Here is an 11,727-nt window from a genome sequence, read left to right on the forward strand (position 1 = left end):
AGATCTTTCATCAATCATGCCCAGACTTCATAATTATTTTCTATTTGAAAGTAAAGCAAAATACTATGTAAAAACTCTATAAAAAATGTTCCCCATTAAAAGCTTATGGGATTGTATAATTGTAGAAATACTGACAAGTTAAAACAATTATGAACAGAGTATTTCTTTTAACATAAAATTGAATTACAATCACTCAACATATATCTGCTATTATAAAGAAAAACCTTCCATATATCAATCAAAGCTACCAAACAGAGGTCTTTTAAACATTTTTTTCAATCCTTGGGAATCTCATTTCTCTACTCTATAGCAAATGTACAATCAATGAGAAAAAGCAACCTCATAAAGAGTAAAAATAAACAATGTATAAAAACAAAAATAAACATGACCAAATATTTCAAAAAACAAAAAAAGGAATCTTTGATCAGGTTACAATAAGAAAAGGTTGAAAAAGAGTATTGAATACAGAAGTGTCACTGTCACATGCTCCCAGCTCTGCCAGAAGGACCTTTTGCGGGTTTAAATTTGGATATGTCAACAAGGTCTCCAAATAGTTTGTCTTCTGGCTTTGAGGGTTTCCCAGGTGGCACATACGACGGAGTAGAAAGTTGATAGGACGAACTCTTAAGGACGCCATCATCCCTGACAGATAACCCGGACATTCTTTGTTCAAGGAACTGATTATTTTGTTGCTGACCATAACCATAGCCATATCCATACCCAGTCATTTGGTTGCTATACATCTGCTGTGGATACATATAAGCCATTTGGCCAGATGGCATTTGTTGTGGAAACATACCCATTGATTGCCCACCTTGAATTGGCTGAGGATGAAAACCTGCCATCTGATTGCTTTGCATACCGTGGCTATTCATGACAGGATTGGCACCAGTCATGGGCTGAGCATACATACCACCAACTTGCTCTTTGCCATAAGATTGGAAACCATAAGCATTTTGCATCGGTACAGTAGGTTGTAGACTACTGCCCAACTGAGTATTTTGTATTGTTGGACTACCTCCCAACTGATTGTTTTGCATTTGTAAAGCTTGTGGACTACTACCAACAAATTGATTGTTTTGCATTTGTAAAGCATGTGGACTACTACCAACAAATTGATTGTTTTGCGTTGGTAGAGCATGAGGACTACCTCCAAAAGCCTGATTATTTTGAACTGTTTGTGTAAGTGGACTACCACTCATTTCACCATCATTCGTTGCCTCCGCTTCCCAGGGAGGAGGGGGTAGTGCACCAGTCGTTTCAGCACCTGCCCAGAAATTAAGCAGCATTTTAAAGATTAGACAGGGACCCAAAATGCTTAAATAGATGGATTTCAAGAACTCCCTATTGAATGGAACCATTAAAACATAAAAAGAAGTGCACCATAAACTGGAGATGGCTGCTGTGGCTGTGGCTGCGGTTGCGGTTGCTGGGTCATCTGGCCATTCCAAGCAGTATTAGACCCTTGAAGGTATGGAGACTTTTCTTGTTGCGGTAACATTGTTCCAGATGCAGTTCCATTAGTGTAAAAAGATTGCTGTGGGGATTGAAAGTTCTGTTGCTGAGGAAATTGAGAGGATGAGGGGTGTGTTTGGCCAACTGTATATGTAGACTGAGGATTAGTGGTTTCTGAAAACATATCCACGAGAGCAAGGGCATTCTGTTGAGGAACTTGATTAGCCGGCTGAGCTTCTACCACACCAACTGGAACAAGTGCTAATGAATCCTCTGCTGCGGGTGAACCAAAGTCATCTCCACTCAAAAGATCCATCTTAGGACCAGCTTTTGTCGGAGTTGTAGATTGACCATTAGCTGATGGAGGAGCAGGAAGTAGCAACTGTGTCCCCAAACTAGCACTTGATGTAGAACTGTAAAAGAGATGGAAATCAAAAATCATTAAGTGATCAACTTAGAGGGCAAGGAATTTGAAAAAAAAAAAAATTGTTGGTGTTAAGGTTCCAAGGGAATACAAATTAATATTCAATATTCACAAAGCAACTTACACAGAAGCAAATTTTGTAATTATCCAACAATAAAGACAATGGCTACAGATAACTTATTTACCCTTGGTCAGTCTGCTTGTCTCCAGTATCAATAAGAGGAGCATCAACATTCAGGAGCCCTTTAGCAGGTTCAGCTTGTTTTAATTTCTCTGCTTGAGCAGGAGAAGCTCCAGATGCAATGGCTTCATGTTTGGCAAGGACACGTTGCAAGTCATCATTTAGTGTTAGTCCTTGACATAAAAGCGATTCATCCCTGCATGAAGTAAATTTAAGTCACAAAGGAATTTGCTGGTCAGTAGCACAGTTTGAGAACAGAAAGCAAGGACTTTATCAATATCTGTTCCTTTTAGCCAAAGACAACCTCACAGAGTCACAGGTATAATTGCAGTGGAGATGGCTACTTATTTAATTACTTTTATGGAAATGCTCTACCCTGCTGGGATAATTAATTAAGATTTTGAGTGTGAATAAGTAGGAAAGAAAATGAACGACCACAAAGAGACTTCATGGCTTCCCACTGACTCCTTCACTGATAATTACTGCACACATAGATGCAACTAAATCCAGATTAAAAAAATTTCAAATCCTAGAAAACTTCAGATTTAAGTTAATAGTTCTCTCAACTGTGAGCAACATAGAATTTTTCAAAATGGCACATTATTGACAATAAATTTTTTTGTTTTCTACTCCACAAAAATAAATAATCAAAAGTAAAATTTAGCAAGCAATTCATGATATCAAGAAATGATGTACTGAAAGTGATTAAGTTATGTGGAGCCTTACGAAGTTGAGTTTACAAGGTGAACAACTCTTTGCTTGTATGTACGACATTGTTCCACCAGATCAACAATAACCTCTTGCTTGAGCCCCTGTCAATCAAGAATGTTCAAGATGCAGAGATAAGTTCTTTGACTTCTTTCAGTGTCAAAACAGGGGCAATATTTGTAGAAACCAATCAAGTTGAAAAACATCCCATTAGTGGAATAAGTTCAATTACAGATGCTCAGCACCCAACTATGAGCATTATAGCCCATTGCTAATCTGACATAAACTACTTCATGATGTTAATATCAGAAATAGCTGACTTTATTAAAGCACAGGCAGCACATCAGCACCAGTGTAAACCAGACCCTCCTCTATAACATTAATAAGAATAATACCTCTTTGTTACCAGGATCCAGTGCACTAAGCATTTCTGCAAGAACATCCATGATACCACGTGCATTCTGGATTTCTGACAAGCTAGCAACACAAAGCGAAAATATAAGAAATAAAACAAATAAATTACTACCGATGTCATAACATCTAGTGAAAAAGGATTTTTTGACTGGGTGATAGAGTCCTTAGTTGAAACTCACAGCAAAAGGTGGAGAATTCTTTTCATCGTAACACCTCCCACCCAAAAAAAAACAGCCCAACAACCAAAACACAATGGATTACATTACATAAATTTTAAAGATGCTCTGTATAATTGGTTACCTTCTAGAAGCAAAATAAGACAGTGAAAAGGGGAAAGGGGGAGAAAATTAAAATCTACTCCAGCGGTCCAGCCCTAAAATTGTCTTTAAGAATTGACTCATCAAAAAAAAAATAAAGTAGTTTTGCAACACATTCTAGAAGCATGAAACGTAGAAAATTGAATCAATCCACAGGAAAGTAAGCAGCCTACATAATGAGCTGAAATCTACCTCAAAGTTGGAAATTCAGCCTCTGTTGAAGGCTCAGCTGCATCTTCTCTAGATTCAGGGTTACGGACATTTTGAGGATAAGAAGCCAATGGATGGGATTGTGGTGGAGTGAAAACAGGTGCAGACCTCTCAGACCTCTGAGGAAACACTGCTCCCATTCGCTGAAAGGTTAAGCAAAGTTCTCAAAGTACATATATGTAAATTCTATGCATTTATTTTCAAATGTAAACTCATGTATCATATAGAAGTAGGAATGAGAAGATAGTTCTCTGTGCAACTTACCAACAACTCCTGGTAAGCAGCAAAATATTGGGGATGCCTGGCTCTTGCTCCTCCAAAAGCTTCTTGCCATGTATCTATTAAGATCAATATCTTTTCTTTGACATGAAAGTCAGGCTACAATTGCAAAATGGTATATTAGTATATTAGTATTGTTGTTTTTAAACTTTTGTTAAGCTATTAGTAATACCAAATTGTCAACTAGAAAGACCAGAATACTGAGTACAAAATATAACCTTCTTCTTCACAATTTTCACCATCTCATGAAGAACATCTTTTTCTGCTACATGCATATGGACAATGTCTCCACAATTCTTCACAATTGTCTCCAGAAGCTAGAAAATTGTAAAACAAGCTAATCAAAATCAAAATAAAAGAAAATTCCAGATTTTTAAAGCAAACTGATAGGCCATAGGGGAGATTTACCAAAAAGAATAGGATACATGTTTTAGATTTTTTTTTTAATTAGAGTTCATCACAAATTACATAAAGAATATGTTTTTTTAAATGATTCTTATAACATTATGAGACATGCATGAAACTGCAGCCTTTTTTAAGGCCACAGTAATCAAGTCATTGGCAACTATGGTCCATCCACATACTGAAAGTAGTTCAATTTATCTCAGAATCAAAACACACCACACTCATATTCTTGAAAAAGGCCACAAAGCTCAAGATTTATCCTAGAAAAGCCTACTCTATTTGCTGTGCAAAAGCAAAATAAAGAAAACAAAGAAGTTGACATCAGATTCACATATCAGAAATTTAAAATGAACCTTGGAAAATATATATAAGTCAATAAATCCTATACGTATTTATGTCACCAAACTTTCACCAGATTCATCATACACTATTTACATCCCTATAGGCAAAAGCCAGAATTACATCCATAATAAAAATAATAATGCACCAGAGCAGTTTTCAAGTAGATAAGTTCAGAAGCAAAACATGCTTGGTTTCAAGCGATCATTCAAAACTTTCAGTAGTTGAAAGGGGTAAATTGGGTAAAAAAATCTATTTAAAAAAAATTGATAAAGAGAGAACTACAATTTGCATAGAGTTGCTCACACTTACAGTTAATGCAAGAAGCTGAACTTTTGAATTCTTACTGCCAAGTCGTTTCTTAATGCCTTTCACAATATCCTTTGCTTGCCTGGTAAGTGGGCATCAAGCCAAACAATGATAACGAATGCAACCAACTGGTTAAATAACAAATTAATCAACTACCAAATCTAGACAACTCTCACCCCCATCAAATCCAGAAAAGAAGAGCAAAAACACAAGGTAAGAATATATCAATGCCACTTTGCAAAATCCATATAGAAAAAGTAGGAAAAATTTTACCTATCCAGCATTCTGGCAGTGTCATTCAGAACCATCTAGTTTCAGATATATATTAGATTAATTAATAGTGGAAGTCCCTATATGTTTGAGAGACAGTTTTACACTTGACAAAAATTATTTCTTGTCATCTATAAGCAAAATACTAATCCTATTAACCACATCATAAATTTTCAGATTGTGTGACTTCTTTGAAAATAGTTGCTGCTACCAATGAATCTAATATTAATTGTATGTAATATAAGTCTCTGTTTTTCCCGATTATGTAAATTATTTGAAAATAGCTGGTGCCAACTTGTGAGGTATTCTTCAATTTTCATAAAATTGAATTATGTGACTAAAACATGGAAAATAGCCTTATTCTGCCAAGACCAAACTATTTGCCTTTTGAGCACAAGGGCAACAAATGGATTTTATTTTATTTTATAATTTTTCTGGGTTGAGAAGTATGAACTTACCAATCCAAAAAAAAAAACTGCCAAATGTGACACACATCTTATAAAGTATCAATGCCCTCTCTTACAGCTCATGGAACATTCTATTGTGTAAACCCTAAAACCTCCAGGACAAGTTAGCCAGGAACCAATTCCAATCTCCCAGAATCAGCTTTCAAGGAAGAACCTATCCAGCTCCGAGATATGAACATGACAAAGAACCTCAATCTTACCAGAAAACAGAAAATATCCTCCTCCTCTGGGATCAAGCTTCTTTGCTAATGAAGTCTAGAAAATGAGCAAACTATTCGTACCAACCTACCCTCCCACAGAAGACCACATTCAACTCCAAAATTCATTCAACATATTACTAGTCCTTTCAATTCCACTAGCACTAAACTATTCAAAAGTTGATTTAATCCTAATTTCAAATTACTCGGATTCAACAAACCAAATGTCAAAATTTAGAAGCTAATCCAATATCTCGTTGTGCTACCTACACGCGGCAATGAAAATAAAGTTGAAAAAGCACAGACACGAGAGAAAGATGGGTGCATACGCTGGGTCGTGATTGCAAATGTCACAGATCTCGATGTTCATGGCCCAATCGGGGCCGATGAGCATGTCGCTCGTCGCTCTCTCAACCATGGAATTCACCATCTTCGAAACCCTAGCAAAGTCGTCCTCGGAGATCAACCAAAATCTCTCTTATCACCGCCTAACTGCTCCGGCGAGATCACGGCGGAGATAACCAAATCGTCAAACCAATAATTTAATAATAATCGAATCGAGTTCTCTCTCTAGTGCGGGTGTGCGTGTGATCGCACAGAGAAATTCTTGCTTTTCTGTTACCGTGATGGTGATGATTATTAGCTTATTATTTGTTTTTTAATTGGATGGATGGAATTTCTTATTTTTACCGAAATAAGCCCCATTAAATATTTTTCTTCGGCGACCAATCATGTGAGAACACGTGTATCCATATGTCTTATTCAGGTGGACTTCCGTCTATGCCGTTCGTTTGGCCGACTATTTCATCGGACGGTCGGAGCGATATTCCATTTAAAAAAGGTGAGGGAATAAAAAGTGTGGGTTGCTGACGTCACCCTTGAATTTGCAGCTTCTGGAATCTAAAGAAAAGTACGGAGTAGAAAAGTATCATTTAAATTAGGGATGTCAATCGGCCAGCTCGCTCAGTTTTGGGCTACTTCTGAATTATTGGGCTAATTGGTTTGGACTAATTGTTTATTTTATTATTTTATTTTTGAATTTGATTTGATTTTAGCCTTAAATTTCGGATTGTCAGGCTAATCGGACGGACTGAAATAGCTAAACTAAAATTAAAAACTGAAAGTGAGTACTTATATTTAGAGCTATAAAAACAATCCTGATTTGTCGAGTTGAGCTCGTTTAGCCTTTATTTAGGCATGTTGAGTGTATATTTCTCCAATCCGATCCAAATGGATCGTCCCGCTTAGCCCCTAAGGGGTACCTGTGCTATACAGGTTGGTCTCATGACCTATGTAACTCGCAGGCACACTCGTATAACCCGCCACCCGTAGTCATACCTCCATTGTAAGTTTATTTAAATCTATATCTATATATATATAAAAGTAAAATCCTCCTAACAAATTTTCCCCCCAAAACTTTTGTAGTAAAACTTATTTGGTAAGTAAATGTCAAATGGAAAATAAATAAATAAATCTATATATCTATATCTATATATATATAAAAGTAAAATCCTCCTAATAAATTTTCCCCCCAAAACTTTTGTAGTAAAACTTATTTGGTAAGTAAATGTCAAATGGAAAATAAATAAATAAATAAATAAATAAATAATAATAATAATAATAATAATAATAATAATAATAATAATAATAATAATAATAATAATAATAATAATAATGTTATTATCTTAAATAAATAAATTATTATACTTTCCCTTAAATAAATAAATTATTATACTTTCCTTTTGAATTAGTATTTTCTACCTATAAATACAATGGCTTCTTCAATCAAAGAATCTCAGACTCATCTCTCTACTTTCTTTTTGTATGAATTTTCTACATTTTTCTAACTATATTCTCACATACTTCAATATGTTTTGCAGTTTATATCATCTGGTATGAGTTTGAAGATACTTAAGGAGGCTCTGCTTCAACAAAAGGAAATTGAGGAGGAAGAGCATTTGTAACAGAACTCTATTGGTTTAGTTTTTATGGAAGATTGTAGAGATGCGATCGAGGATGATAAAGACGGTAATTTGATAATTTTGTAAGATTTTCTGAAACTTAGAGTTAGTATGTTGACTTCGAGATTTGTACATGTCATTCAAGTTTCTATGTTTTTTTTTTTTACCAAGCAGAGTTCATTTTACAACATTTCATAGCATTTTTATATATATCATTTGAGTAGAGTGTTTGTTTAACCTATTAAAAATCTCGCTATATTTGATTTTTTCTAAATTTTTGTAAAACACAAAAATAATGATTATTTAAAAAGAAGAAATAAATAACAAATACAATTTCAGATTTTGTGTTACTCCATTCACATATTAGTATAAATAAATAAAAAAAGTAATAAAATAAAATACAAAGGAAATATAAATTTTTAACCAAAAATTTAATTAGAGAAACCTCCCAAAAAAATCCACGTTGTACTGAACCCAAATAAAAAATACTGGCAATGGCACAATCATAAGGATCAAAGGGAACAATGGAAGACCCAGAAATCTAGACATGATTGATGTACCGAACAGTGATGAGAGACTCAGAAATAGGAATATCATTATGAATGAAAACGGAGATTTTCTTGACACCCGAATTTAGTTTAAGGAGAAGTTTACTCTTCAGTACAAATGTCTCCTCAATGGATTTTGTATGGTCATATAGAGTGTATTTGTACACCATGGATGAGTTCAAAATCGCATAATATTGAAATTATAAAATGGTAAGAGATCTCAAAAAAGGTAAAACTTTCAAATTTTCAGTTAATACAAAAAATGTTATAATCGCCGATAATATATATCTTTAACTTTAGACAAAAATTAAAAATGAAATCATAAACAATTTTAATAATTGACTATTTCATTTTTGTGTTTCTTGAAAAATGATGGGCATGAACAGGCTGACTCATCGTGAAATATAGTAATTAATGAATTACCATTAAAATTAGTATAGTAATGAAAGAATTATCATTTGTATGTTGACATTTTCCCCCGTTTATTACCATTCAAATGTTTGATACCAAAAATTATACTATATAGACACAAAATATGCATATATGGTAAATATGCAATTTATATATATATGCCCCTAAGTTTTGGGGATAAACTTGGTTAGGAGGACTTTACTTTTAATTATATATAGATATAGATTATTCTCATAATTTTTCTTTCCTTCTTTTGTGTTATTATTATGGTAATTTTATGGTAATGTATTTAAATATTGGAAGAAAACAAATATTATAATTAATGAAATTATTGTGGTAATTGCCACAATATTTGGTAATAATAATTAATATAATTAATGAAATTCAGAAATATATGATTTCTTCCGTAGACATATTTGTGACACTTTCATTAAATTATAATTAATAAAATATGAAATATAATTAAAGAAATGAAATTATAAAATTAACAAAACATGAATATTTATATTTTTTTTAAATATACATACATATACTCTTTAAATTTCTAAATATAAATTTTTAAGTATAAATCTATCAATATAAATTATAATTAATGAAATTATATTATAGGATTTTCCTATATACATATAAATAAATATTATGTGTATATACAAAGTATTATACAATCATATAAGGATATGCGTCCGATTAGAATATTTATTTATTCATACAAAATTTAGAATTTACATTTTTTTATTGATTTCTAAGTACAATTCTCTTAGTTTTTATTATTCATATTTTTAAATTTCATATATACATATGAAATACAATTTGGAATAAATCAACTTAATTATATGAATTTTTTCTATAAATTTATCTAAATATGTACATGATTAGAGAATATATTAACCATACAAAATTTAAATTTAAATTTTGTATGTTATGAAATAGATACTTGACTAAATATATAAAAGTCCAACTATATTATTATATTGTACATTTTAACATCTTTTTATTTTTTCTATTTTTATTTTAAATTCATAATAACAAAAATAAAATTCCGTGCAATGCATGGATAAAACACTATATTTAAAAAATACAATTTGATAAATATCATAAATTAATTAGTAAAATATTATTTATGTTTATAATAATTAAATAAAAAATAAATAATTCAACTATGTGAACCAATAATAATAATAATAATAATAATAATAATAATAATAATAATAATAATAATAATAATTGGTAATATTATTGTTCAATATAATATTTTTTTAAAAAAAAAAACTTATTTTAATTGGTAATGTATATTCTATATTAATCTATATTTATATTCTATATTAATTAATAAAAAAAACATCCTTTAAAAGCTCCCGCCTAAACAATTAATAATAATATGAAAAAAATGAAAAAGAATGGAAGGAAGTCGTACCCCCAAACAATTAATAATAATATTGGAAAGAAAATTAATAATAATATGTAAATATGGAAAATAATGGAATGAAATATTATTCATGTGAATGTTTTCTACACTCTGAAAAATGAAAAAGAATCAATAAGCAGTATAAGGAAAATATTCATTAAGATATTTTACTATTAATCTTTTACGGAAGATTTTGCGTAAAAAAATAGAAAACGAATTGGTTATTACTAATTTAGTCTTATTTTACTATTAATCTTTATGAAAAATTCTGCGTAAAAAAATGTAATAAATTCGATTATTAATAATTTAGCTTAATTTTACTACATTAATCTTTAAGAAAAATTCTGTGTAAAAAATGTAATAGAATGGGTTATTAATAATTTAGCTTTATTTTACTATTAATCTTTAAGGAAGATTTTGTTAAAAAATAAAATAGAATTAATTGTTAATAATTTAAATTTAAATTAAAGTACATATATTTTCCTATCCGTAATACAATTTTACTTACTGTTTTACAAAATTTTCAAATAATAATTGGTAATATTATTGTTCAATTATAATAAAAACTTTAATATTTATGTGGTCCAATGGTATCCGAGTTGGACTTCCATTTGGAAGATTATAAGTTCGAGCCTCAATGGAGGCGTTATTGGTTCTTTGTGTTTCAGTAGGTTGAGAAAGTATATGAACAGATACTACAATGTAATAGAGCCAGTAACTTTCAAAAAAAAAAACTTTAATTTTAATTGGTAATCTATATTCTATATTAATTAATAAAAACAATATCCTCATTTACAAGTTCCCGTCTAAAAAAATAATAATAATATGAAAAAATAGAAATGAATGGAAGGAAGTCGTACGCCAAAACAATATAGAATAATATTGGGAAGGAAATTAATAATAATATGGAAAAATATAAATGAATGGAAGAAAATGTTAGCCATGTGAATTTTTTCTACACTCTGAACAATGGAAAAGAATCAATAAGCAGTATAAGAAAAAGAATCATTAAGATACTATTAATCTTTTAGGACAGATTTTGCATAAAAATTGAGCCTTATTTTACTATATTAATCTTTAAGAAAAATTCTGCGTAAAAAAATGTAATAGAATCGGTTATTAATAAGTTAGCTTCATTTTTCTATTAATCTTTAAGGAATATTTTGTTTAAAAAATGAAATAGAATCAATTTATCTATATATAATTAAAAATAAAATAATCCTAATCCATTTTTCCCCCCAAACTTTTGTAGTAAAGCTTATTTGGTAAGTAAATCTCAAATGGAAATTAAATAAAATCTATTAATTCATAAATAATAATAATAATAATAATAATAATAATAATAATAATAATAATAATAATAATAATAATAATAATAATAATCCAAACAAAACTATATACAAATTAAAATTAAAATTAAAAAAAAA

The 11,727-nt window shown here is 30.8% G+C and overlaps 1 protein-coding gene across 3 annotated transcripts; it reads right to left on the reverse strand.

Annotated features, from left to right (window-relative positions):
• Positions 1 to 208: 208 nt before the first annotated feature.
• LOC109190963 (target of Myb protein 1) lies at positions 209 to 6,617 on the reverse strand. 3 transcript variants are annotated; one of them, XM_019341552.1, is made up of 11 exons: positions 6,305 to 6,617; positions 5,045 to 5,123; positions 4,207 to 4,305; positions 3,974 to 4,087; positions 3,692 to 3,852; positions 3,164 to 3,245; positions 2,787 to 2,872; positions 2,065 to 2,256; positions 1,384 to 1,868; positions 1,097 to 1,267; positions 461 to 1,051 (listed from the first exon to the last, which is right to left on the reverse strand). In XM_019341552.1, the coding sequence occupies exons 1-11, from the start codon at positions 6,403 to 6,405 to the stop codon at positions 480 to 482; spliced, it is 2,142 nt and encodes a 713-aa protein (XP_019197097.1). In that variant the 5' UTR covers positions 6,406 to 6,617; the 3' UTR covers positions 461 to 479. The 3 variants fall into 3 exon arrangements, with proteins under 3 accessions (XP_019197096.1, XP_019197097.1, XP_019197098.1); XM_019341551.1 differs by having other exon boundaries at positions 209 to 1,267; XM_019341553.1 differs by having other exon boundaries at positions 461 to 1,267; positions 5,045 to 5,169; positions 6,305 to 6,392.
• Positions 6,618 to 11,727: the final 5,110 nt, after the last annotated feature.

Source organism: Ipomoea nil, unplaced genomic scaffold, assembly GCF_001879475.1.
Source record: "Ipomoea nil cultivar Tokyo-kokei standard unplaced genomic scaffold, Asagao_1.1 scaffold1596, whole genome shotgun sequence".
Lineage (NCBI taxonomy): Eukaryota > Viridiplantae > Streptophyta > Magnoliopsida > Solanales > Convolvulaceae > Ipomoea > Ipomoea nil.